We start from the raw sequence: 25,786 nt of genomic DNA on the forward strand, positions 1-25,786 counted from the left end.
CCACATCGGAACCCTTCATATTGCCGACTATAGCATGCATATTGGTAATCATTTCCATCAAGGCAAGATGAAGCATCAATATAAAGTTCCGAATCAACTCTAGATTTGCAACTCAGGAACATTATGAGCTCAGTTTGGATATATGATAGCCAATACTGAGATCCAAAACTGAAGTTGTAATAGTCCAAAGGACACAGAGGAAGGGACGAACAATTTCCGTCCTGTAAACCAACATCAGCGAGTCGAATTGTTGAATTATCATAATTGATGGAGTTCACTCAGTATTTCCTGAATACATATTTATAAATGCTCGATTTTTTTTCATAAGTTGGTTCATAGTTAGGATCACCACAATCTGATGGATCACCTTTTAGTCGGAAAGGGTAGGCAATGTTAACAAGATTTCCTTAAGGAGAAGGACTTTATAAAATTGTATTTGAAAGTATAGCAACCAAGTAAAGAAACAAAACCGCCTAGGGACAAAATAAAGAAAAAATGGAAAGTACTGGGTCATTTTGGATTTGATGTCAGTCAATATGAATTTGCAAGTAAACTGGTTGATTCAGAAGAAGGAAGAGGAACAGACGATGCCCATGTATCACCTATATAGCCATCTTCTTCATTTTCACATACAAATTGTTCTGGCCAAAGAGAAGGTTTGGAAGGTAATGGTAAACTTTCTAAATCTTCTTCCAGCATTTTTACAACTTTGTTCATCGAAGGACGATCACCAGGATTCATTTGTATACACCACAATGCTACTGTTATCATCTTCTTCGCTAACATTTCTTCGTCCTCTGTCGCGTTTCCGAGTTCAACTTTTCCATCCACGAGTTCGTTGTAGACCCAATTCGGGAAGTATGCTTGGCTTGAATGTTCTGCTTCTGCATTTGAGTTGTTTTTCTTTCCCACCATTTCCATTAACAACATTCCGAAACTATAGACGTCGGCTTTGTATGAAACGCCCCCAATGTTTTTGTAGAACAATTCCGGTGCTATGTATCCGATTGTTCCTCTTGCAGCAGTAAGAGTCACATTGCTGTCACTTGTTGCCTGCAGTTTGGCAAGTCCAAAATCGGAAACTTTTGGAACGAAATTCTCGTCGAGAAGGATGTTATGAGGTTTAATGTCGAAATGCAAAATTTGTATCTTACAACCTCGATGTAGATAATCAATGCCACGAGCAACTCCAAGTGCTACCTCGTGCATCTTTTTCCAACTCAAATGGATATTCTTTTCTTGAGATAAAACATATTTATCGAGAGATCCATGAGGCATGAAATCATATACAAGAGCGCGCTTTGATCCCTCGGCACAAAAACCAATTAGTTGTACTACATTGATGTGGTGAACCTGTCCGATGGATGCCACTTCGTTGATAAAATCTTGGCCATTTGCTTTTGACTTGCCTAATATCTTTACTGCTGCGAAACGGCCACTGCGAAGCTTTCCTTTATATACAGAACCATACCCTCCTTCGCCCAACTTATCCTTAAAACCGTTGGTCATTTTCCGAATAGCTGAATAAGGATACCTTACTGGACCAAGGTTATTTTGACTTTGAAGGAATTCTTCTATATTGTCGTACATCGACACATGCCTCCTCGACCATGTGTAGGCCAAGAATGCCAACACACAAGGAGTGCAGAGGATGTGTTTTGTCACAACGAGCGCTCCTGTATGAAAAAGAGTGTAGCATTAAAAGCATTTCCATACACCCACTATAATCCTGCCAGATATATATGTTCTATCTTTTACACGAAAAAGTTTAATCCTTTCGATATTATCAGGAAACGAATGGTGCTTACCAATAATCATCGAGATGGCCCAGCTACTTGCTGTAGAAAGGAAAATCAAAGCTGTGAGCACGATAGCTAAAGCAAAAACTAATTTTCATCTGTCCTAAAATGACCTTTACCTATTAAGAAGATCAGAATATTAAACCCTGCAAAGATTGAGAATGGAGTGGCATCAGTCCAATATTACACACAAAATTAATGAGACAGCATTTCAGAAACGTCTCGCAGTTCATCATCACAATAATGGTTACTTGTAACTGAAGCAAGATAAATCTGAATAAATCAAATCTCTAAGAATTACCAATCAAACTTTTTTCAGATTTGTTAGGGAAAACTCTAGCCTTAGACAGAATGAAACAAGTCCCCAAGCAGATCAGGGTTCTTTATTTCTGTTAAATACATAACCTAACTCAAACATAGGTGTTAAACATAAGGGTTACACCAGCTTAATCAGCTGCCATTACCATAGATACACAAAAAAGAATATGAAAATTAAACTTGTCAGCACGAAAACAAATATCAAACGAAACAAAACTGAAAATTCAAGTCGTTTTTTGTACCTCCTGAGCAGTGAGTCCAGGAATACCAGCCGTATTCCCTTCCTTTACAAACTGAATAATTGATTTGTTTCCACCAAATATGAAACCCAAATGCCAAATCGTTATGAACATCAACAACAGAAACATTATTACCAACTCTAGCTACTGCTGCTGACAAAACCATCAAATCGATTCTACAAGAATTCACCACATCAGCTACACTAGTAAAATTATCAATAACATAAGAATAATTCTCAGGGATACAAACACCAGTATCCAAATAAACCGGAGAATTAACAGGATTTGCACATTTTAGGAAAGTTATAACCTTATTACGCTTTTGTAACGTGTTAAAATCATAACTCCGCCTGTTTGCTTTATAATCAAATGGATCCTCATAGCTGAAATTGAAGCCAGTCATTGAAAACTGAGGAAGTGAAGAGCAATCATCAATAGATATAGCAGCATCAACGATTCTTAGTGAGGAATCAGAGTAATCAATGGCTTGAACATAGTATTTGGTAGAGTATAAGTTTAAAACTGTTTGATTGTTTTCGCACGAAAGTTCATATAACGGGAAGCCACAGTGTTGTGGGTCGCCTTTTAATCGAAGAGGGTAGCTGATGTTGCGAATATTGCCGCAAGAAGAAGGCGGACAGACATGGGTCATCTGGGCATTGCATGCTTTAATGCATAATTGAAGAACAAGAACAGAAACAAGGGTTGATATTAGAGTGAAAGAAAGATTGGACCTTGACATTGAGGAGGGGAGTGTGAGATATTTAATTCATCTGAAGCAAGATATTTTGGATATGATCTTCTTGTCTACAAATGAATGACTCTTTTCCCGGCAAGTGTCGTTTTCTATAAATTGGAGTCAATTTACTCATATATAGTTATTCTAATCCGATTGCTTGTCTAAGTACGTAGTTTGACTCGTACAGAATTTTTGACACATCTTCCTTAAGCATTGGTAATCACTTATCAGGATTATCAAGCTGCAAGCAGTTTGCGACAAAGGGTGTCCCTGTATAGAGTGACCGTTTTATGGGCAAATGTTCTCTTCGGACCTAAGCAGGGATCTCAGGCTGACTTGCTTGATACTTGAATCCAGTGATAAAATGGCAAAACATAGGGTTTGATTTAGTTATGTGAACATTCTTGATACTGCATTTTGAATAAGAAAAAAATAATGCATACTTTGATTAGGTCAATCTAATTACCTTATACACGATATATTTTATGTTGAAAATGATATAAAATAAGATGATATCCATTTATGTTTTGACATCAAAATTTAAAGAGAGAAGTACCAACTAAAATGTTTCAGATGATGACATTATAACTAGAATTAGTCCAAATTTTAAAACATATTTTATAATAATAAAAAAGAGAAATGCTATATCACACGAAATGATATAATACGAAACACGCTACATGCTTTGGCAATTGTAGTAATAAATGCATATCTATGCCTTCTCTTTTCTGTTTATTTAATTCAATGTTGTTTATCTGCTTTATCATTTTACAAATGATACTTATTTAACTTTATTTTATTTTATTTATCAAAATTATAAATTATTCTTGGTCAATTTTTTTTTATAAATTATTCATTTTTTTCATTAATTTAATTTAGTATCTATCTTTTTATATCACACTTACTTTAAATTCACCCATTTAAATAATTTTAGCTTATAAAATTTTCATTCTATCTTTATTTTTATATTAATATTATGTATTATAAGTATTAACTATTTATAAAATATTAATTAAGAAAATTACATCTGAAATTTAGCACTTTTTTTACCACTTTATGTAAATATTTATTTCATAACCATTATTGATAATATAAATTTATAATTATAAAAGATTTTTTAAAATTAAAATTTTAGAGTTTAGAGTTTTGAATCTAGGGATTAATTGGAGTTTGGACTTTGACTTAATGTCTTAAAAAATATCGACCTTTTAACCTCTTTTCAATTTCACCTGATGCTCTAAAATCGTCAATTGTACCAAAATTCACATCTTTGGATTTCAATTGTACCCAAATTTATAAATTTTACTCTTTTTTATCTGAAAAAACTTCAAAAAAACCCTTATAAATGACTTATTTTGAAAAAAAATTCCATTTTGAAAAAATAAAATTAGTGACTTATTTGAATCTTTTTCCAATTGAACAAAAGTTAATTTAATACTTGCAGGTACGATGGATTTGACATTTGGATGCAATTGGCGATTTCACAACGTCGGGTGAAATTGAAAAGGTCGAGGTTTTTTAAAACATTAGGCCTTAGAGCATCTCCAAAAGACTCTTCAAAATAGTAAAACTCTTTAAATTAAAGAGTTTATCTACAAATTCAAAGTCCAACAGACTCTTTATAGCTTAAATTTAAAATAGAGAGTTGGTTTGACTCTCTACATGTGGAGAGTCAATCTTCACTCTCTATCATTCATATCACGATATTTTTGAATTTTTTTTATCCTCCACCTACGTCATTCAATTAAAAAAATAGACATTCACTCTGTGTTTTTCCAAAAGAATAAAACGGACGTATTTCTCCATTCTTTATTCATAAGAAGCACATCTCCATTCTTTATTTGTAAGAAGAAGCACAAACCACATATGTATTTACTGTTGAAGAAGAAGAGATGAATTTTCAATCTGGCGATGATGAAAATTTTATCGATTTGTCGTTGAACTCTCAATTTCCAACCCAAATTCCAATCTCTAATAACACATCAACTTCAACAGAACTGAATTCAAAAAAGTCTCGTGGTGGAAACTTTAGTATAGACGAGGATCTCCTCATCGTATCATCATGGCTGAATATAAGTTTAGATGCCGTGCAAGCAAACGAACAAAAGCACAAGACATATTGGGCGCGTTTATGGGAATACTTTCACAAATATAAAAACTTTCCGTCCGAACGCACGCAACTTTCTCTGATGAATCGGTGGTCTACGATTTCAATTAGCTACCAATAAATTTTGTGGTTGCTATGCTCAAATTGAATCAAGGCATCAAAGTGGTGTAAATGGGCAAGACAAGGTATTTATCGCTTGTTTTAATTGTGTTGGTACTGTTCTTTGGTTTGTTATTGTTCTATATTTTCTGTGTTGTTTTGTTCTTTTTCTGTATTTTTCAGTTTTTTTTTCTTTTTTTCAGATTGCTAATGCAAAATTCTTATATCAACAACTGAATAAAATTAAATTTCAGTTTGAACATTGTTGGAATATATTAAGGCTTCAACTAAAATGGATGAAAGATTGCCAAAAGAAAAAACCAATAAAAAAGAAAGATATAGATAACGTTGTCAATCTCAACACTAGTTCAGAGACTGAATTAAATTCCAGAGATGATAATGTTGCAAACTCTAATTTTGTGGACCTAGAACGACCACCCGGAAGGAAAGCTGAAAAGGATAAAAAGAAACGGAAGCTTAAAGATATGGAAATTGACTCAACGAGTTCATATGTGAATTTATTACAAGAGATGAGGGATGAGAAAAAGAAATTTAATGAAAAAAATTAGAAATGTTTGAAAAGGCATATGTTCAAGGACAGAACAAACTTGATTATCAGAAAGAAAAGTTGCGATTAGAACAAATAAAGGAAGATGAAAGGATGATGGCTACGGATATAACTGGGATGCCTGAAATGCTAGCGAACTTTTATATTCAATGTCAAAGGGAAATCATTGAAAGAAGATCTAAAAACTACTAAATGCTATTTTTGATAGTTCAAGAAGACGTGTGCAATTTTCAGGTATGTTTATGGTGTTATGTAGTTTATTTTTTACGAAAGTTTGAATAAAAATTGTTTTGACTCCATGTTCTCGGTGACAGAAATATTGGCATTTGCAAGAGGCTAACGAGTTGCTGGATTTTTGATAATCACAACCAGGGTATTGGAGCTATGGTCTCAGAATCTACAATGTAGCCGGATCAGAAAGCTTTCTCAAAAAACTTGAATTGCATATTAAGTATTTTGTTTTTATGAACCTTCTACTATATTATGTTCTAAGGTTTTTATGAACCTTCTGCTACTAGTTATTATGTTTTTTCTCTTTCTGTTTCTAATAGAACCTTTGATGATCAATATAGAACTTTACTTTTGGTCTTACTATGCAGTGGTCACTGCTGTAAGCTATTTTGCCGCTTTGCGAGTATGTCTTAGTGATCATGAGCTTGGCTTGTTTATTATTCATGGTATTCGTAATTAAACCGCATCTCGTTTTTATTCTAATAGCTATGATGTTAGTAATGTCAACGATGAACTTTTGACAGTTCTATTTAAGAGTACTTGATTTCAGAAATATATAATTTTTATGTTATGAGTAGACTTTGTTAGATTAGAGGAATTCTTATTGTTGTTTCAAGTACTGTGCTAGAAATGAATTCTGAAGAGTTATTTGATGACTATAGGTAGTTTTGCTGAAAGTTTAAGGCATAACAAAGTCAAAATTGGATGATATAGCAAATGTATGGACATTTTTAAATTATGGAGAATGATAGAGAAAGAATATGACATATTTTACTGTTATGAACTTTGCTGGATATGAAAACTACAATTAAAAAGTAATGATCAATATGATTTGTCATGACTTGTGATTCTTGGTTTGCTAAATTCTTTGACAAGACTTTTGATTTTTTTCTTTCCATATATATGTTATGTATTAGGCTCATTCAAGAAAATTAATTCGTCATTTTTTCTTATCTTTTTGTTCTTCAGTTTTTGCAGTGTAATATTGAGTGTGCTCTTTTGTCATTCCAAGTGCTTCAGAAATATTGAGTGTGATAAATATGCAGGTACAAAGAGATGTTGATGAATGTAGGAGTATCTTAAGGGGATTGCACCAAAATAGTTAGACAGGGTTCCAAGTTGGGATATTTAAAGAAAAATAAAGTACAGAACTTGCAATTATTATGTAGATGACTCTTCATAATAATAAGTAAACTTGGCTGTTTTTTTTATCTGAGAATCTTAGATACTAAATTGAATTGCTTAATAAATTGAATAGCTACCAAGCGCTTACATCCAACGTAGTTCCTCTCTGCTGTACTGTCAACAAGAGCTTGTTTGTGTATTCAGACTGTGATTCAAACTATTCCTTGTATATTTACACATACATTTTCCCTAACTCAACTCCTCTTCGGCTCGATGTCGTTCAACAGAATACAATCAAAAAATTCCAGAATCTCATCATAATAATTATAAACAAAATAATAACTAGTTTCTACATATAATCAAACTAATTAAATCAGATATACAATCTTATTCATTTCTCATAACCCAAACACAGAATTCAAACAAAAATTAAAACTAATTCAATAAAAACAACAGAAATATAGCTAATAACTAAATAAAAAAACAAAATAGAATGAATATCAAATAATTAAAATAGAAATAAACAAAAATCTAAGAACACTACTGTTTATATATGACGTCCATGTATTTCCCATATATGTTCGATTAGATCTTGTTGTAGTAGAGAATGAATATCTCTATCCCTAATGCGTTGATGACATTGAATGAACTCTGACATCTCTGCTGTATGGTCATGTGAAATTGAAATATCTGGAATTGCATCAAATGTATCGTAATTATAATCTAAGTTTTGAATATGTCTCTCATCTTCAATAATCATATTATGTAATGTGATGCAAGCTTTCATAATATCTTTTAGAGTTTCACGATGCCAAAAACGTGCTGGTCCACGCACAATGGCAAACCTTGATTGCAATACTCCAAATGCTCGTTCAACATCTTTTCTTGTTGACTCGTGAGCTGCAGCAAATTGTCTATGCTTATGACTTTGTGGAAATGGAATTGTTTTCACAAATGTTGACCATGAAGGGTAAATGCCATCAACAAGATAGTACCCCATTGAATAATCATGGCCATTGACTGAATAGTTAGCTGGGGGGGATCGTCCTTCAACAAGTTCTGAAAATACAAAAGATCGATCTAACACATTTATATCATTATGTGACCCTGGTAGTCCAAAGAATGCATGCCATATCCAAAGATCATGTGAAGCTATAGCTTTAAGAATTATAGTTGGCTCACGAACATGGCCAACATACATTCATTTCCATGCAACTGGACAATTTTGCCATTTCCCATGCATACAGTCAATACTTCCTAACATCCCAGGAAATCCACGACTTTCATTATCTTTTAACAATCTATCAGTATCCATCTTATTTGGAGACCTCATGTACTTCTCTGAAAAAATTGAAATTATTGCTTTAACAAATTTTTTTAGACTTTCAATGGCAGTACTCTCACCAATTCTTACGTATTCATCAACATAGTCTGCTGTAACTCCATAAGCAAGCATTCGCAACGCAGCAGTGATCTTTTGAAGAGAAGACAAACCTAAATGTCCAGTTGCATCCCTTTTTTGAATGAAATATGGATCATGAGCTTCTATAGCAGATTGAATACGCAGAAATAGAGGTCGACTCATTCGAAATCTTCTTCTAAATAAATTTGGAGAATATACAGGATTATCTCCAAAATAGTCATGAAAAAGCTTATTGTGTCCATGAACTCGGTTACGCAAAATAACAGTATGACCAAAAACTGAACCTCCATGTCGTGATATTTTTCTTTTTTTGTTGAGCAACTCTCCAATGGTAGATACTGTAATCTCCATATCATCATCTGAATCAGAATCATTAAGAATGAAACTAATTAAATTAGAAGAAAACATGAACAAGTAAAAAGTAAATAAGATAAAAAGGTTATAGAGAAGTCTGTGTTTGATTTTTGTAAAAAATGGCTTCTCTGATTGATATAGGTAATTTTAGATTTGTCTTTTTGTGTTAATGGTAACTGAAACCAATAATAAAGTTTCAGTTTTTGTTTTCAAAAATAGAACGATGGATTTCCTGTTGAATGTGGAGGGAAAAAGAAGAGGGAAACTAAATTAAGAAAAAACGAAAATGAAAAAAGGATTAAAATTTAAAGAGTGTGTTGGACTCAAATTGATATTTTGACTCTTTAAATTTTTTTTTTTTTTTCCAAACGATAGAATTTCATTAAGAAGATTTAAATTCAACCTATGAAAGTCATATCACAACCAATATTATGATCTTTCAAATTTGAACAATTAGAAGCTAAATTACAATTCCGAATAAGCAATAAATAATCAAAAGTGAGAAAAAATCCGTGACTATGTTCCCGCATAAATTTAACAACGATGAAACTATGTTTCTCGTAGACGGAGTACTTGGATAGTTCTTCTTCCGATTTGCTTTTGAAACCGCTCTATCCGGTTGAGCCTAGCATTCCAATCTTCATCTTCAATGAATTCTTATCAAAGATAACCCAACAAACCTCCATACTTTTAGATCTACAAAAGTTTAAATGAGTTTTCAAACTCTCCGAATATAAATCTACAAGAACTTTGATAGATCTAAAAAAAAACTCCTCATTTTTTAAGATCTTCAAGAACTTGTATAGATCTAAAATACACCCAACATATATTTTAGATCTTAAAGAATCGGATCTCAAATTCGAAAACCCATCAAAAACTTTAATAGATCTAGCAACTACAAACACCAAAAACTTTTACACTAATTCAAATATGAAAAATACAAATCAAGACCCAAAAAAAAATAATAACCAAAGACTTTATTCAAACTAGAAGAACATAGTAGATCTATAGTAAATAGTATTATGGGCGGAAAGAAAAAGATTTTCCGGCTAAAACCGGAGAAATCTTCTTCTCCCACCCTTAAAAAGATGAACAAGTGAAAAACTTTTTTTTTAGAGAGAAGGGAGAGCAAATATTTTAGAGAGAGAGTTTTTTTTTCCTATTTGACTCTTTAAATTAAAGATGCTCTCTATTTTAAAAAAGATACTCTTTAATAGAGATTAGCCTTGGAGATGCTCTTAGAGTTTATTTTAAATTTGTGAGACTAAGATTTAAGGTTTATAATTTATGGTATACGGTATATAATTTAGAGTTTAAGATTTAATGTTTAAAATTTTTAGTTTAGAAATTTAGGGTTTAAAATTTACTTCAGATTTTAGCGTCTGGAATTTAAATTTTAGAATTTTGAATTTAAAAGTTTAAGATTTACAATTTTAAATTTTAAAATTTAAATTATAGAAAAAATACAGCAAATTAAGAGAGAAATAAAAAGGAATCCAAATATAAACGTAGTATAATTTTGATCAAAATATAAAGTTAAAATAAAACAGAGAAACAACATTGAATTGAGTATAAAATTAAAGATAAAAGCATAAATATGCATTTATTACTGCAATTGCTAAAGCATGTAGTGTGTTTCGTGTTATATTATTTCATGTGATATAGCATTTCTCAATAAAAAAAGCAATGAAGAATGTATAAACATTATTTATAAATGAATAATAATGGTGTAGATATGTTAAAAATATTGCAGGTAGAATTGACTTTAAACATCAGAAAATATTTATATTAATAGTGTGTGGCTAACAAAAAATCTGATCATTCAAAATAAACTTTTTGTCTTAATAACTTATTAGTAGCTTGAGATCTTATATTGCTGACAACTTTTGGTATTAATTAATCTTCACTCAAACTCAATCAAATGATGATATAAATATTTTTGCTAGTGATAAGAACCCTTAGGAAATAGAGTTGACTTTGACTTATTCCTCACATAATGTGCGATTAAAACCTTTCAAGAATGTAATCATGGCTCTGTTTTATTTTTTTGGGTCGACTTTAACATTTATATTCTTTTTGTTAGCTCCAACTGCATACCGGTTTACATATTCACCTCTAACTGTGTCGAGCAGATACATTGCTGGTCCACTATAGAGACCTAAGATATATACATGTCCCTTACTCTGTATAGTCAATGATTCAAATCGTGTTATGTTGTACAGAAACTTGTTGGAGTCTTAGATACATTAAAGTAGAAATCGAAAACGCAGTTCAATAAAGGTAAAGACATAGAAATCGAAAACGCAGGAGAGGAGGAGAGAAAACTTACAAAAAAGATGATGATAGTCGCGTTGTGGTGCATACAGATGAAGCCGGATGAACGTCCCTCTATGAACAGAGTTGTGGAGATGCCCGAAGGAGAAGTTGAGTCTCTGCAGATGCCTCCAAAGCCTTTTTTATCTCCACAGGAGCTGAAAGCTGGTTTCAACAAGAAAACACCAGCAATTCCAAGTGATAATATTACAGATGCTGCAACTTCAACCTGAAAAATGTAACACCAACAGAATGCCACTATAATTAGACTAAAAGTATTATGTTTTCTTTATCTAATAATACATGAATCATCTGTGTAAGTTCTAGAACTTTGTTGTAGTAATCGCATATATTATATAGACCTACGTTTCATGGAAATGGACACGGAAACGGACACCATGAAACGGCTTTGCCCAAAGTACAGGAAACAAGGAACATGGAGGAAACGTGTAAAAATAATAAAAATATAGGGATATATTTATAAATATTAAAAATAATTAAATTCTATATATAATAAATTTACTTATAAGTAATATATTTTTATATAAATAAATTACCATCACACTGTATAAAATAAGACATTTATATATAAGTGTAGTTAGTTTTTTTTGTGTGTGTGTTTGAAAAGAAGAAGAGTTTTTGTTTGTCTATTGTGATTAAAGTGAATAATAAGGTTTGTTGGTGAATAGTTATATATATTAATTTACGAAACGTTTCCGAAGCATTTCAAAGAGTCTCGGACACGGCAACAATTCCGAAACGGAGAAACGCACCTTCCTCAAGGTTTTCGTGCATCAAATAGATTCACATGATAATTAAAATAGTGAATCTGATGCTAGGTTTTCATCATTCAAGTACTTAAAGATGGTATTAGACTAAACATTATGCAGGGTTCAGCTGGTTAACACATAATATCACTTAAGCCATACAGAAAATCATAAAAAAGCTGGAAAAAGCTCGAGCTTATAAAAGATATTAGGAAAAAAAAAGAAAAAATTATACCTGATTGTCAATTGGGGAAGTTCTGTGAACATGTATTTCACAACATTGACACTTTGGTTCAGACCATTTTAACCTAATCAATGTCTTTAATGTGAATGTGATAGAATTTGGTAGCTCGAGTGGTAAGTGTTTGTTATCATCATAGCCACAGCGTTTGAAATTTGTTTCTCTTGAGAGTGAACGGGAATCGGATAAATGGACCGCTGCCGCATGTTCTCGGTGTGCAGGCATCGGCGTTAGTGCTGCACCGCCGGGTCAGGATTGGTTTGTTGCACGAATGACATAGCGCAACGGTTGCGTGCAATAATTTTTCACTTAAAAATCAATATAGTACTTAAAAAACAAATTTTATTTATAAGTAGTTTTTTGAATTAAAATATAAATACTAATAAAATAAAATTAATAAATTATAGAATAAAAATTCAACTTGGTTTTCAAATGAATTAAATATTTTACAGCTTATCGAACTTTTAAATTACTTTTAAAAACATTAGTTTAAAAAAAAATATATCAAATTTTACTTTTTATTTCAGCGAGAAATATTTTAATAAAGAGCTTCTATCTCACTGTTGTATTATATTACATTACATTTATAATAAATTAATGGGCATTTGTTGTAAGAATTATTTAATTATTATTATTTTTATATTAAATATTACACATGGTTAAATTATTTTGTTGTACAAACGATATAGAGTAATAGTTGTGTTGTATAACAATTTTTTTATTATGTTTATCATATTTTAATATGGCAAATTTTAAACAATATTTCTCTATTTGGTAACTGATTTTGACTGTCATCAAATTTTTAATTTTTCATTTTAGTTACTAATTTTTTTTAATTACTGAACTTTTGTTTTTCTTTTTCATTTTGATTTGTTTCAAAAAATGTCCGGATGACAACTAGAATTTGACATGTAACAATTGAAATATGCTAGTTTTATCTTAAATTTTTATCAAATGTATAATTTTATTTTAAAAATTAATTTTTAAACCAAATTATAGATACGAGTTTCCAGATAAAATAAGTTCCGGCGGTTACTTACGTATTATTGACCGGGAAAACTAGAATAAGGAAAAAAATAAAGTTCAGTAAATAGAAAACAAAATTTTTGTGACTGAAAAAAAAAAAAATTAGTCACCGTAAGGATCGATTAACCCATCTCATTCAAGGTTATGATTCCTAATTAATCTCAAATGCCAAAACCTAAAATCAAAATCAAAATTCCTAATTGGTCACAAAGCATATTAATGTCTCTGTTCGCCATTTATCTGTTAATAATCGTTTAAATCACATCGCCGCTCGACATTCTTCTGTCTTCTCGGCACTGATAACACGGTGCTTCCACTCGCCATTGTTGAGCGAGAGTGAAGGCCTCACTCATAAAACATGGATGCTGTCTGTACTTACAGTAAGTATTTTTGGTTTGTATTGCAGTCTTAAACTCTAATGTTCTTCAATTAGTGCTATTGTTTATAATGTTCATGTGATTCTTGGTTATATTGGCTGTTGTACTGAGGAAGAACTTTACAGAGTTAAAATTCTGCATATGGGTAGAGATTTAGGACTTTATGATGTAGATGCACATAACACATGACACTGACATAGTTATTCTGGTGGAAATTTAAACTGATTCTGAAGTATTTGACCCCAATTTTTACACTCCACTTAATAATAACCACACTCCATATTTAGTGTTTTTTCAATTAGATTTTATTTTTTCTATCATTTTACAATTTTTACAATAAAAAGCATTAGGATGAAATGATGGAAGAACTCATCAATAGACTGTAGTGGTCTTTATGATTGGTGGCAATTAGAATATCTGAGTGACTAAGTATGGCGATAACAATCTTCATTACAGATTAGAAATCGATATTTTATATCTGTACTTTGATTGATCACTTCTCATGCCCCATTGTTGTAGGATCTCTAGAGGCAAATGGATTAGGAGGAACTGATAATTTTTCTAAATCTCCTTCCAACATTTGAATTACACTTTTCATCGGTGGACGATCATTAGGGTTCCATTGAATGCACCTTAGACCAACAATAGTTAGCTTCCTTGCAATTTCCACATCTCCTTCTTCTTCTATTCTGATTCTCACCTCTTCTCCTTTATCCAGTTGCTTGTATATCCATTCCCGGAAGTAATTCTTTTCGTCTTCTACGCCATTGTTTTTCCGTCCTCCGACCATTTCTAGCACCACCATTCCGTAGCTGTAAACATCTGACTTGTACGACACGTTACCGAAGTTTCTTGAATATACTTCTGGTGCTATGTAGCCCATTGTTCCTCTTGCAGTAGTCATTGAGATAGCACTCTGATCCTTCGAGCAGAGCTTAGCCAGGCCGAAGTCTGAGATTTTGGGATTGAATTCCTTGTCTAGCAAGATATTGTGAGGCTTGATGTCGAAATGTAGAATTCGATGATCACACCCTTGGTGGAGATACTCAATTCCTTTGGCTATGCCAATAGCAATATCTTGTAGCATTCCCCAACTAAGAGGAAGAATCTTTCCGTTTCCGTGATCTGATGATATAAATTTTTCTAGCGATTCGTTTGGTAGATACTCGTAAACTAAAGCTCTTCTAAATCCATCTGCACAGTAGCCAATCAAACGGACCACGTTGATATGATGTATGTTTGTCATTGTTTTAACCTCGTTAATGAACTCTTCCCCGTTCCCTGTCGAAATGTTGAGGATCTTCACAGCTACAAAAATCTCTGCAGAAAGCTTTCCTTTAAACACTGTTCCGTATGCTCCCTGTCCTAACTTTTCCTTGAATTGATTTGTAATCCTTTTAAGATCTGTGTATGAGTACCTTGTGGGTTTGAGAGCCTTGTAATCCTCCAAAAACAGTTCAATCTTTGCTTGATTTTCTTCTTTTTCTATGCGACTCTTGTAGACGCGGTAGAGGGCAAATGCCATTAGTACTAGAAGAAGCAAACCAAGTGTTATACCTACGTTCAGAATATTTCGAGTCAGGAATCACAATCTGTTCAAGATAGCAAAAGTTAAGGTTTAAAATGAAGATCGTGGAGACCTCTCACCTGCGGTAATTAACTTTCTTTTGAAGCCTGCAAAAGGTAATTGTTTTATTAGTGAATTATGTAAAAATAAAAATTCCTGAAGAGACATGCCTGCCTGTTAAATGAACATAACTGCAGATATTCTTCAAGTATGATGATTACTTCTGTAATTTTCTGGGAAATTTTCAGTAGTAGTAAATGATTTTCTTTCTCATATTTGTATACTTCTAGGAGTGAATTAGTCCATTATTAGTCCATTTTCATGCCATGTTACCAATTACTTGCAGTTGGACATAGCAAAATAAACTGGCTGCAGAAACAGCAAAATAAACCGGATAGTATAGACATCTCGTAATAACGTGTTTTTAAGTGTAGAGCTATGCATGCAAAAGTAAATTATAGAAGTAGGGATGTACCTTTAGTATCCGGTTTAGTTATAGGCTTGTCAAAACATTCAGTCTCACTTGTGCTATTCTTTTTTAATCTACAGTATTTGCCTTGTTTTGCACAAAATCCACAATCCGGCTTGGACCAATTTAAGCGCAGAAAATTTGTCTCGTCAACTATCGCCCCTGGAATTGATGAAATGTTAAATATCTTGGTGCAGTATGCAAGGTATACAAAACCGATGGGATAGTCAGCTTCGAAAGCGTAGATATCGTAGCCAGGACTACTCAGGCAAGACATCTGCACGCGCATATCTCTATCGATTGATGTACAATTGAAGAAGAAGAAATTGGACAGGGAGTCATCCATAAATTGGAAGGGAGTGGTAGACAAATTGAAGCTGGATCTGGATTTCAAGAGGTATCTGGAAAGGCATTTATCCGGGTCGGATGTGAAAAGATACTGAGATGCATAATCAATTTTATCAACATAAAGTTTCACCGAATTTGGCAATTCGAGCAAGAGATGATTCTTCTTGCAAGAGAGCACAAATCCGGGAAAGCCGCAGTGGTCTGGTTGTCTGTCCTGCAATCGAAATGGAAACCGAACGATTGGTCCATGTCTACCACATCTTGATTCTTGGCACTCTTCAGTGACTACTCCATGGTTTACAAGTACCAGCATTAACAAGATAAAGAAAGAAAAATCCATTTCTAAGGATCAACTGTTATGAGGTTAGCAGCTTTATTGTTCTTTAATAAATGTGAATTTTTTGGTTCTTGATTAATCATTTTTACTTTGCTGTGTTGACTTGCATCTCAAGGAATAAGAATTAATTAACTTTGTCCAATGATGCAGATCATGCAAAATAGTTGAACCATTCAAACAAATGTGAAAGAAAGTCAATGGTCAAATTTGTCATCTTATGATGGATCATTGATGCTGTGAGTCATAATGTCTCAATTATTGCTTGTCCATAATTTCTTTAAAGGTTAGACAGCTCTATATTCATACTGTTAAAATATTTCTTATTCAATACAATTGAAAGTTAATCATAACATTGGAACATAAATATAGTTTAAGTATTTTATAATTATATATAGCAAGATCGTCTCCTCTGCTTATCTTCGAATAAACTGTATCTTGAGTAAAGATAAGAAGTTTCTTTTAATTATTTGATACAAGTCAACTGCTGACCATGTCATGTGCAATTCCCTTGGTCCTCGTTCCTTAGATTTTTTTGATAATGGCAGATATGGGAGATCAATAATCTAAAGATCACTTCATTAGCATATGGAAAATGTCAATGCTGAAAACTTTGAATATTGTAAAATGATTCATATTTAATCTCAAGAAAGCAGAAGATAGGAATATGCATCTAACTAAATCAGGATGACCAATGCTGATTGTGATGCACATCCTCAAGGTCACATAACCAAGCTGAATTCTGACCAGCCTCGCGATATGTTAGAAGGAAGGCGTCTCTTTTCTGCTCTCCTAGCCCTTGTTTCCTTCACATCAATCCTTCTAAATTGCGGTGCAGAGAACAGCCGTCTTTGTGCTCCTTCTTCCTGCGGAAATGTAAAGAACATAAAGTTACCTTTCCGGCTGAAAACGGATCCAAAAGGCTGTGGTTACCCTATCTATGAGCTATCTTGTGAGAATAATGAACCCATGTTATACCTCTTCTCTGGCAGATACCGTGTTCTGTCCATCAACTACCACAACTCCACAGTGAGAGTAGTTGATGCTGCTGTTGATAAGAATAACTGCTCCTCCGTCCCTCAATACTCTCTCAGTGAAGCCAACTTTACTGATCCAAAACGCTGGTTTGGATATGATTATGCAGTGCCAAAGGCTATGATTGTGTTTTTGAACTGTGCAAATCCTGTCAATTCTCCTCTTTATGCTGATGCTTCTTCTTGCACTCATGGAAGGTATTCTCATGTTATGGCCAGTAAGAATGAAATGACTAACATCGAGAACTTGTGTACCATAGAGCTGATGACTATGTCTTCATTGCTGATAAGAGGTGGCAGTAAACTTTCCTTCATGGACATTCACAACCAGCTGGCATTTGGATTGGAGCTTCAGTGGTATGATGTTACTTGTGACTTTTGCCATGGAGATGAAATGTGTTACCCTGTCGGCAACTCTTCTCCCTGCAAGTCACGCGGTATTGTATATCTCTGCAGAAAACGAGACTACTCTTTTCTCTTAATTTTATCATCTTACTTCTAAAATCTATGCTAAGTTTAGTGATACACTTTCAAGAAAGCATTCTGATCAAATAAGCCTTCGAGTAGTAGCTGGTCTAAAATTGAAATTACTCATTACTTGATGTTTTTTCTGTTATATTGTAGTCCATTTTTCTGATATTATGTTGTCATGAATTCGTTGCAGGTTTTTTTGCCTCGCTAATTTCTCGTCTGAACCCATTTTTCTACCAGCTTAAATTTAGTAAGCATTTTTGTCTCTGCTTGATAATATGTATGAAGAATATTGGTTTCCTGAATAGATGAGTACTGTTTTCAGTGATTACATGGCTCATTCCTCTTTCCAGATGATTCTCTTTAAGAATACTCTAAAACATGACGAAAATTGCTATGCTGTCCGAAGAGTGCTGATCTTTGGATTTTGTTTTTTAAACCTTTTCTAACAGATCTCTTTACTTTTCTTTCTTGCAGTTATCTGGTACATTCTTATTGGCCTAGGTAATAATACAGTTTTTACTTCATATTATCAAACTTTCGGAACATTTCCATATAAAATAGCACAACCAGAATTCATGATTTGTAAGTGCTTTTGATATTTGTTTTCTTTTTGTAATTTGGAATTCCTGTTCAGGATTGCTACCTGCAGCAAGGTTCTTTTGTTGCAGTCCGTTTGTGTTTGCATTCTTGATCCATAAATGGCGTAAGAGGCATGTATCAATGTACAATAATATTGAAGAATTCCTAGAAAGTCAAAATAATTTCATGCCTATAAGGTACTCCTACATGGATATTAGGAAAATGACTAGTAACTTTAAGGATAAGTTGGGGGAAGGAGGCTATGGATCAGTATACAAGGGTAAGCTTCGCAGTAGCCGCCTTGCAGCTGTAAAAGTTCTAGGCAAGTCCAAATCAAATGGTCAGGATTTCATCAATGAAGTAGCAACTATTGGAAGAATCCATCATGTTAATGTGGTGCAACTAATTGGTTTTTGTGTAGAGGGATCAAAACGTGCTCTCATATATGAGTTCATGCCCAATGGATCTCTCGACAAATACATATTTCATCGGGAAGGGTATACTTCACTAAGTTGGAGAAAAATGTACGAGATTTCTTTAGGAGTAGCTCGTGGGATCGAGTATTTACACAGAGGTTGCGAGATGCAAATTCTGCATTTTGATATCAAGCCTCACAACATTCTTCTAGATGAGAATTTTACTCCTAAAGTTTCTGATTTCGGACTTGCTAAACTATATCCAACAGATCACAACACTGTCTCTCTTACTGCAGCAAGAGGAACTATGGGATACATAGCACCTGAATTGATCTACAAAAACATTGGTGGTATTTCATACAAAGCTGATGTTTACAGTTTCGGAATTATATTAATGGAAATGATTGGTAAAAGAAAGAATTGGAACCTGGAAATAGATCCTTCGTCCAGCCGAAATTACTTTCCGTTTTGGGTTTATAACCAAATGATAGAAGGAAAAGTTGAAGTCGGAGACGCCACCAATGATGACGAAAAGCGAATAGTAGAGAAGATGGTCATAGTAGCATTGTGGTGCATACAAATGAAGCCGATAAGTCGTCCTCCCATGAATAAAGTTATACATATGCTGGAAGAAGATTTGCAGAGTTTAGAATTGCCTCCTAAACCTGTTCTTTATCCTGAAGAAACACCAAAGATTGGAGAAGAATGTTCAGATGAAAGATGGTCTTCTTCTTCATCTTCTATGTTACTTGACTCTATGGAAACAATTTGTGTTGGCAAGATTTAGCATGTAAGCTCATTGTAGAATTTTACACACATCATGCTATAAAAATTTATTTCTTTCGTTTGTTTATACAATCTTTGATGCGACATATTTCACACTTTTTCTACAAAATAAACACTTTTCCAAACGTAACCTCTCAAAAATACCACGATTAAATCGCACTTAACTCATAAAAAGTGTATATAAAATCCGGTCATCAATCTACTCGGCCTTAATTAATTAAATTTGATATATTACATTCTGCTATACAAGTTGTGGATCGGAACGACTCTTCTCTCATTTGGTATCACTCGGTTTCAGTTTCAGATATCACTGCCAAGTCTTGGTGTAGATGCCTCCTTGCCATATTTACACCCATTCCTGCAGAAACAAATGAAGCATCTGCAGAGCCAAATGGATTAGGAGGCATTGTTATTAGTTTATTATCTTCTCCTTCCAGCATTTGAACTACAGCCTTCATTGAAGGACGATCCATGGGGTGCCATTGTATGCACCAGAGTCCCACAAATATGAGCTTCTTTGCAATCTTTTCATCTACTTCTTCTTTGATCCTGATCCTTAACTCTTCTCCTTTATCCAAACGATTATATACCCACTCTGGAAAGTAGACTTTAGTGTCATCAACATCTACATTCTTCCTTCCGCTGACCATGTCGAGCAACACCATTCCGAAACTATAAACATCTGATTTATAAGACACATTCCCAAAGTTTCTAGAGAACACTTCAGGAGCTATGTAGCCCATCGTGCCACGAGCAGTGGTCATGGAAATCGCACTCTGATCCTTGGCGCACAACTTGGCCAGACCAAAATCAGAAATTTTCGGGTTGAAATTTTCATCCAACAATATATTGTGAGGCTTGATGTCGAAGTGGAGTATACGTTGATCGCATCCTTGGTGAAGATATTCGATTCCTTTGGCTACACCAAGAGCGATATCTTGAAGCTTCTCCCAACCAAGAGGAATATCCTTGTCATCATTTGAGAATATGGATTTCTGAAGCGATTCATTTGGTAAATATTCGTAAACTAAAGCTCTTCGAAATCCATCAGCACAAAACCCGACCAAGCGAACCACGTTGACATGGTGAATTCTGCCCATTGTTCCTACTTCATTAATGAACTCTTCTCCATTTCCTGTTGAACTGTTGAGAACTTTAACAGCCACAAAGATATCACTAGAAAGGCTTCCTTTAAACACTGATCCGTATGCTCCTTGACCTAACTTGTCCTTAAAGTTATTGGTAATCCTTTTGATATCAGAATACAAATATCTAGCTGGCTTCATAGCTTTGTAATCCCCAAGAAACTTTTCAATCCTTTTTTGATTTTCTTTTTCTGCTCTATCTGAGCTGTAGATACGAAAAACTACAACCGCAGCTACCACAAGAAGAACGGAACCTATAACAATACCTGCAGACAACACATTTCAAGTCAACAACTCACAGCTGAAAGATACCAGGCAGAATCATTCACTAAATAGAACTGTCAATTTGTGACTGTAAGGCACAAACTATTATGACGGCAAGGTTGTGACAGTATTGTCCGTCACAAAATGTTGTGAGAATTGTGATAGCAATAGCATTGTCCGTCATAAAATGTTGCGACGTCTGTCTTACAAAGTTGTCGCAACAACCACAACTCTGTCACAAGTTCAAAAATAGCATTAATCCGTCACAAATTTATGACAGATTATGTCTATCACAATTTGATTATCTTTGTGATGGAATTATGCGATCATAATTCCATCACAAGTTCAAAAATCCGTCACAAGTTCAAAACTAGCATTAATCCGTCATAAATTTGTGGCAGACTATGCCGGTAACTGTTTTTCATAGTTAAGTATCTAACTTCAAGATTAAAATGCCAGTTTTGCAGACAACTCACCTGAAATCATCAACTTGAATCCGACGCGACTAGGTCCTTTCGGTTTCTCAACACACTCAGTCTCAAATCTAGTACTATTCTCCCTAAACTTACAATTCATACCCTGTCCTTCACAAATCCCACAACCTGGTCTAGTCCAATTCAACTGAAGAACATTATCACTGCTCACAAACTCCAAAGGAACCGAAGAAACATTATACATCTTGGTACAAAACGCAAGATCAGTAAACATAACATTAGTCTCAGCAATAAATGCATAAACATCATAACCAGGAACACTAAGACAAGGCATACGCACGTATTCATTTCTATCTAAAGACGAACAATTAAACAAATAGTAATCAGACTGAATAAAATATCCGTATTTGTAAGGAGTATTAGATAACTTGAAGTTCAAGATTTGTTTTGGAAGACAATTGTTGGGATCATAAGTGTAAAGAACCTGAGAAACATAGTCAATTCTGTCAATGTAGAGCTTGACTGAATTTGGCAGCTCAAGTAATGTATGTTTTGATTCTGTGCAAGATAGATCGAACCCGGGATAGCCACAGAGGTCTGGTTGTTTGTTCTTGATTCTGAAAGGAAATCGAATCGGAGGGCCATTGCTTCTGCATCTTGTTTCTTGGCAAAGATTGAAGCTTTTTCCATGGGTGATAAGGAAAAGGAGCGGTAAAATGTAAATTGAAGAGAGATTCATAAGAAAGAAATGATTTTTATGAAGTGGGTTGTGTTGAATTTGAGTAACTGGTTTGATTTGAATGATCAGGTGTGGTGGGAGTGATCCATAGCTTGTATTTGAACAGCTTGGTTGCCATTTTCTTACAAGATAAGATGACTGGTCAAAGGTTTGAACTTGCCCACTTGCTGATATAATAATTCCCATATTTAGCACCTTGTTTGGTCACAAATATTAAAGGCCTAATTGCGTAAAGCCCCACCTTGAACCTTTTTGGGTTTTTTACACAAATAACTCAAAACAGGGTTTCATTAATGTTTTTACCTCAGGAAAATTTAATGTGCAACAATCTCCCAAAATAAAAAATTTATTTTCACAAATTTCCCATAAACTGATTTTAATATGAAACTGGACATTTATGCCCCTTATGCTTAAAGTAACATAGACGAAGCAATTTGGCAGCCGTTGGCGGAGAAGCAGTCTGACAACGGTCGGACGGAGAAGCAGATCAACGGAGAAGTAGTTTGACAGCGGTCCAACGGAGAAGCAGATCGGCAGCGGTCCGGCGGAGAAGAAGTTTGGCGGAGGTCTAGCAGCGGTTCGGCGGAGAAGAAATTTGGCGGAGGTCTGACAGCGGTCGCGCCGAGTTTAGCGTTAGAAGAGAGTTTAACATCGAGATCTCTTTCAAAAAAATTTGCCCACATTTTTCAGTATTATATTCTATAGAAATGGCTGCAGCTGCTACACCGGCTATGTTGACGGCGGGTTCAGTTTTTCAGAGAATGAATATTGTTCTATTTTAATTGTTTTTGTTTTAATTGATATGTTCTTAAGTCTTTCAAATTGTTTTATATTTTGTGTTTTTATTTATGCTCATTATATGTTTGATAAAAGTCCTGAATGAAAAAGTGTTAAAACATACAAAATCAATCTCAGGTTTGCAATTTTTTGAAGTTTGTGTCTGTAAAGAGTTTTCTGGTACATATATCCCATTTGAAGCTCTACTAAATTAATTATTGATCCAATTATATGCAAACAAATCACATTATTCATTCAATCAATTGATTATTGTTATGCAATAGAATGATGACCAAAATGCTTCTGCATATTTGCTTATTTGTGTTGCTGGTTTATATAGTTTCCATTATTGGTCTTGTAGTAATGGCTACATTTGCATGAACTCACTTGTTATATCTCTACTCATACATTTCATTAGGTCAGATTAATTTCATTTACATTTCACGTCACTACCAATTCATTTTTGCTCTTTGTTACGTAGATAGTAGACTTGAAATGTGGAAAAACTCTTCCAAAGGCAAATTGTGAAATCAGAAGTCAGAATCAAACTAAATATGTTCATAAGAACTGTACCAAAAAATTCAGTATGTGGTATTATTTCAGGTTCACATACAGTTCACATCAGGTTGCTTTTCAGTTTTATAGACTATCAATTACATTTCACTTAAAAATATATGTTCAATTTTTATAATAGAATATATCTCAAAATTCTCTTTATATAAAATATCAGATAAGATTGTAAAGAGTAGTAAAACAAATTTAATAAAAAAATGAATTAAAATAGTTCAGTTGATATAGGTTCATATCAGGTTCACATAAGGTTGATTTTTGGTTTTATAAACTATCAAATACATTTTACTTAAAGAGATATTCAATTTGTATATTACATTAAATTTTAAAATTTTATCTATATAAAATGTCAATTAAGATTATAAAGAGCACTAAAATAAATTTTATAAAAAAAATGAATTAAGATAATTTAGTTGATATAGGTTCATATCAGGTTCACCTCAGGTTGATTTTCGGTTTTATAGACTATCAAATACAATACACTTAAAAGAGATATTTAATTTGTATATTACACTAAACTTTAAATTTTCTTTATATATAATGTCATTTAAAATTGTAAAGAAAAGTAGACAAATTTTATCAAAAATTGAATTAAACTAATTAGTTGACATAAGTTCACATCGGATTGATTTTTCAGTTTTATAGAATGTTAATTACATTTCACTTAAAAATAGTTATTCAATTTTTATAATAGACTATATCTCAAGATCTCTCTATATAATATATCAAATAAGATCGTAAAGAGTAGTAAAATAAATTTTATAAAAAAATAAATTAAGATGGTTCAGTTGATATAGGTTCATATGAGGTTCATATGAAGTTGATTTTTGGTTATAGACAATCAAATACTTTTTTTACTTAAAAGAGATATTTAATTTGTATATTACACTAAATTTCAAAATTTTATCTATATAAAATGTCAGTTACGATTGTAAAGAGTAGTAAGACAATTTTTATAAAAATAAATGAATTAAAATAGTTTAGTTAATATAGGTCCACATCAGGTTAATATTAGGTCAATTTTTGATTTTATAGACTATTCACCGACGACCAACATTTTTCACAAATCTGAACTATAAGCATCACTACTAAAACTAAAAACAGAAGACCAACATATACATGAGTATCCAGATGCATTTCATCAGATAAAAATGAAATCATCAATCTCTTATTACCTTCATCATTTTTAATTTTTCATAACTTTTAATTAAAAGATGGTGATCATTATCTATTCCATATGCTGACAAGTGACAAATTGCTCCAATATAGACAATTTTGTGCAGTTTTCATCGATCCCTGTTTCCATACCGGCCTCTTCTTATTATAGGTTTCAGTCTCTTCAATAACACACATCTGCAAGTTTATTCCTTGTAAATAAATTTGCTATAATTTTACCATTTTCTCATTATCTTCCTTGGTAATTCTCCACTCATCTGGAAAATCAATCTCCACTTCCTTCCCCACCCACCCCTTCATTTTTTTCAATTTTGACAACTTCTGTATCTTCTTCATCATCAACATAATCATTGTTGTCAACAAAAGTATAAACAACATCCACCACAAATGTCACAGAAATTCAACGTTCTGGACAAATTTTTGAAATCGATGAACGGTCTTATTAAGGATTACATTGTCGGCGTCTCGTTCATGTTTTATTTTTCCGGCCATGGATCATATCAGTTGGTAGTGATGAAATTGATTGATTTCGTGAAGCTATTCATTGACTTGATTTTTTCGACCGATGGTGTCCTGTTCACGTTTATTTTCCGGCGATGAATCATATTAGTTGGATTTCTCTAGTGATGGAATTGATTGATTCCTCGACTTGATTTTGCCGACCAACCACTGCCGCTCACTTCGTGCAGACCAGAAATCACCATAGTCGGAGCAACAACCATCACATGTAAAACCAGCACCTCCGGCCACCAAAACCCATCTATAACCTTTAAATTCTATCACTGTAACGTATAAGAGAAGGGAAAGTGAGGGGGAGGGAATCAGGTGCATAAAGTACACAGTGGTAAGTATAAGACAAGGATAATTTAGTAATTTGTGAATGAAAGGGGTAGAGCTGAAAATGGAAAATTAAAAAAGAGGGATTTTTGCTAAAAAAATTATGTTGAG

At 33.4% G+C, this 25,786-nt stretch overlaps 4 protein-coding genes across 6 annotated transcripts; 1 reads left to right on the top strand and 3 right to left on the bottom strand.

Annotated features, from left to right (window-relative positions):
• Positions 1–384: 384 nt before the first annotated feature.
• Positions 385–12,575, bottom strand: LOC126671939 (rust resistance kinase Lr10-like). 2 transcript variants are annotated; one of them, XM_050365775.1, is made up of 6 exons: positions 12,318–12,575; positions 11,332–11,544; positions 2,360–2,765; positions 1,919–1,945; positions 1,809–1,838; positions 385–1,676 (listed from the first exon to the last, which is right to left on the bottom strand). In XM_050365775.1, the coding sequence occupies exons 1-6, from the start codon at positions 12,546–12,548 to the stop codon at positions 532–534; spliced, it is 2,052 nt and encodes a 683-aa protein (XP_050221732.1). In that variant the 5' UTR covers positions 12,549–12,575; the 3' UTR covers positions 385–531. The 2 variants fall into 2 exon arrangements, with proteins under 2 accessions (XP_050221732.1, XP_050221733.1); XM_050365776.2 differs by lacking the exon at positions 12,318–12,575 and having other exon boundaries at positions 2,360–3,505; positions 11,332–11,422.
• A 1,411-nt stretch (positions 12,576–13,986) lies between these two features.
• LOC126671951 (rust resistance kinase Lr10-like) lies at positions 13,987–16,450 on the bottom strand. The gene is made up of 3 exons (XM_050365795.2): positions 15,769–16,450; positions 15,374–15,400; positions 13,987–15,283 (listed from the first exon to the last, which is right to left on the bottom strand). Exons 1-3 carry the CDS (start codon positions 16,448–16,450, stop codon positions 14,220–14,222), a joined length of 1,773 nt encoding a protein of 590 aa, XP_050221752.1. The 3' UTR covers positions 13,987–14,219.
• LOC126671941 (LEAF RUST 10 DISEASE-RESISTANCE LOCUS RECEPTOR-LIKE PROTEIN KINASE-like 2.4) lies at positions 16,382–19,790 on the top strand. Of its 2 annotated transcripts, none has more exons than XM_050365778.2 (6): positions 16,382–16,473; positions 16,598–16,730; positions 16,993–17,915; positions 18,143–18,199; positions 18,427–18,453; positions 18,587–19,790. In XM_050365778.2, the coding sequence occupies exons 3-6, from the start codon at positions 17,132–17,134 to the stop codon at positions 19,732–19,734; spliced, it is 2,016 nt and encodes a 671-aa protein (XP_050221735.1). In that variant the 5' UTR covers positions 16,382–16,473; positions 16,598–16,730; positions 16,993–17,131; the 3' UTR covers positions 19,735–19,790. The 2 variants fall into 2 exon arrangements, with proteins under 2 accessions (XP_050221735.1, XP_055961281.1); XM_056105306.1 differs by having other exon boundaries at positions 16,598–16,683.
• A 70-nt stretch (positions 19,791–19,860) lies between these two features.
• On the bottom strand, positions 19,861–22,517 carry LOC126671942 (rust resistance kinase Lr10-like). Its single transcript, XM_050365779.2, has 2 exons — positions 21,619–22,517; positions 19,861–21,144 (listed from the first exon to the last, which is right to left on the bottom strand). Exons 1-2 carry the CDS (start codon positions 22,499–22,501, stop codon positions 20,018–20,020), a joined length of 2,010 nt encoding a protein of 669 aa, XP_050221736.1. The 5' UTR covers positions 22,502–22,517; the 3' UTR covers positions 19,861–20,017.
• Positions 22,518–25,786: the final 3,269 nt, after the last annotated feature.

Source organism: Mercurialis annua, linkage group LG3 (genome assembly GCF_937616625.2).
Source record: "Mercurialis annua linkage group LG3, ddMerAnnu1.2, whole genome shotgun sequence".
NCBI lineage: Eukaryota > Viridiplantae > Streptophyta > Magnoliopsida > Malpighiales > Euphorbiaceae > Mercurialis > Mercurialis annua.

What these genes read in the sequence shown, in the direction of transcription:
- LOC126671942 (XM_050365779.2), bottom strand. Translation starts at nt 22,501, where the DNA reads ATGGGAATTATTATATCAGCAAGTGGGCAAGTTCAAACCTTTGACCAG. An exon ending in ATTCAAGTTGATGATTTCAG is followed by an intron (nt 21,145 to 21,618) that starts GTGAGTTGTCTG and finishes TGTTGTCTGCAG; the next exon opens with GTATTGTTATAGGTTCCGTT.
- LOC126671939 (XM_050365775.1), bottom strand. Translation starts at nt 12,548, where the DNA reads ATGCCTGCACACCGAGAACATGCGGCAGCGGTCCATTTATCCGATTCC. An exon ending in CGACTATCATCATCTTTTTT is followed by an intron (nt 2,766 to 11,331) that starts GTAAGTTTTCTC and finishes TCACTTCCTCAG; the next exon opens with TTTTCAATGACTGGCTTCAA. An exon ending in GGCCATCTCGATGATTATTG is followed by an intron (nt 1,677 to 1,808) that starts GTAAGCACCATT and finishes TTTTTCATACAG; the next exon opens with GAGCGCTCGTTGTGACAAAA.
- LOC126671941 (XM_050365778.2), top strand. Translation starts at nt 17,132, where the DNA reads ATGACCAATGCTGATTGTGATGCACATCCTCAAGGTCACATAACCAAG. An exon ending in TTCTCCCTGCAAGTCACGCG is followed by an intron (nt 17,916 to 18,142) that starts GTATTGTATATC and finishes AATTCGTTGCAG; the next exon opens with GTTTTTTTGCCTCGCTAATT. An exon ending in GTACATTCTTATTGGCCTAG is followed by an intron (nt 18,454 to 18,586) that starts GTAATAATACAG and finishes ATTCCTGTTCAG; the next exon opens with GATTGCTACCTGCAGCAAGG.
- LOC126671951 (XM_050365795.2), bottom strand. Translation starts at nt 16,450, where the DNA reads ATGGATTTTTCTTTCTTTATCTTGTTAATGCTGGTACTTGTAAACCAT. An exon ending in AACTAAACCGGATACTAAAG is followed by an intron (nt 15,401 to 15,768) that starts GTACATCCCTAC and finishes TACCTTTTGCAG; the next exon opens with GCTTCAAAAGAAAGTTAATT. An exon ending in AAGAAAGTTAATTACCGCAG is followed by an intron (nt 15,284 to 15,373) that starts GTGAGAGGTCTC and finishes TTCTGAACGTAG; the next exon opens with GTATAACACTTGGTTTGCTT.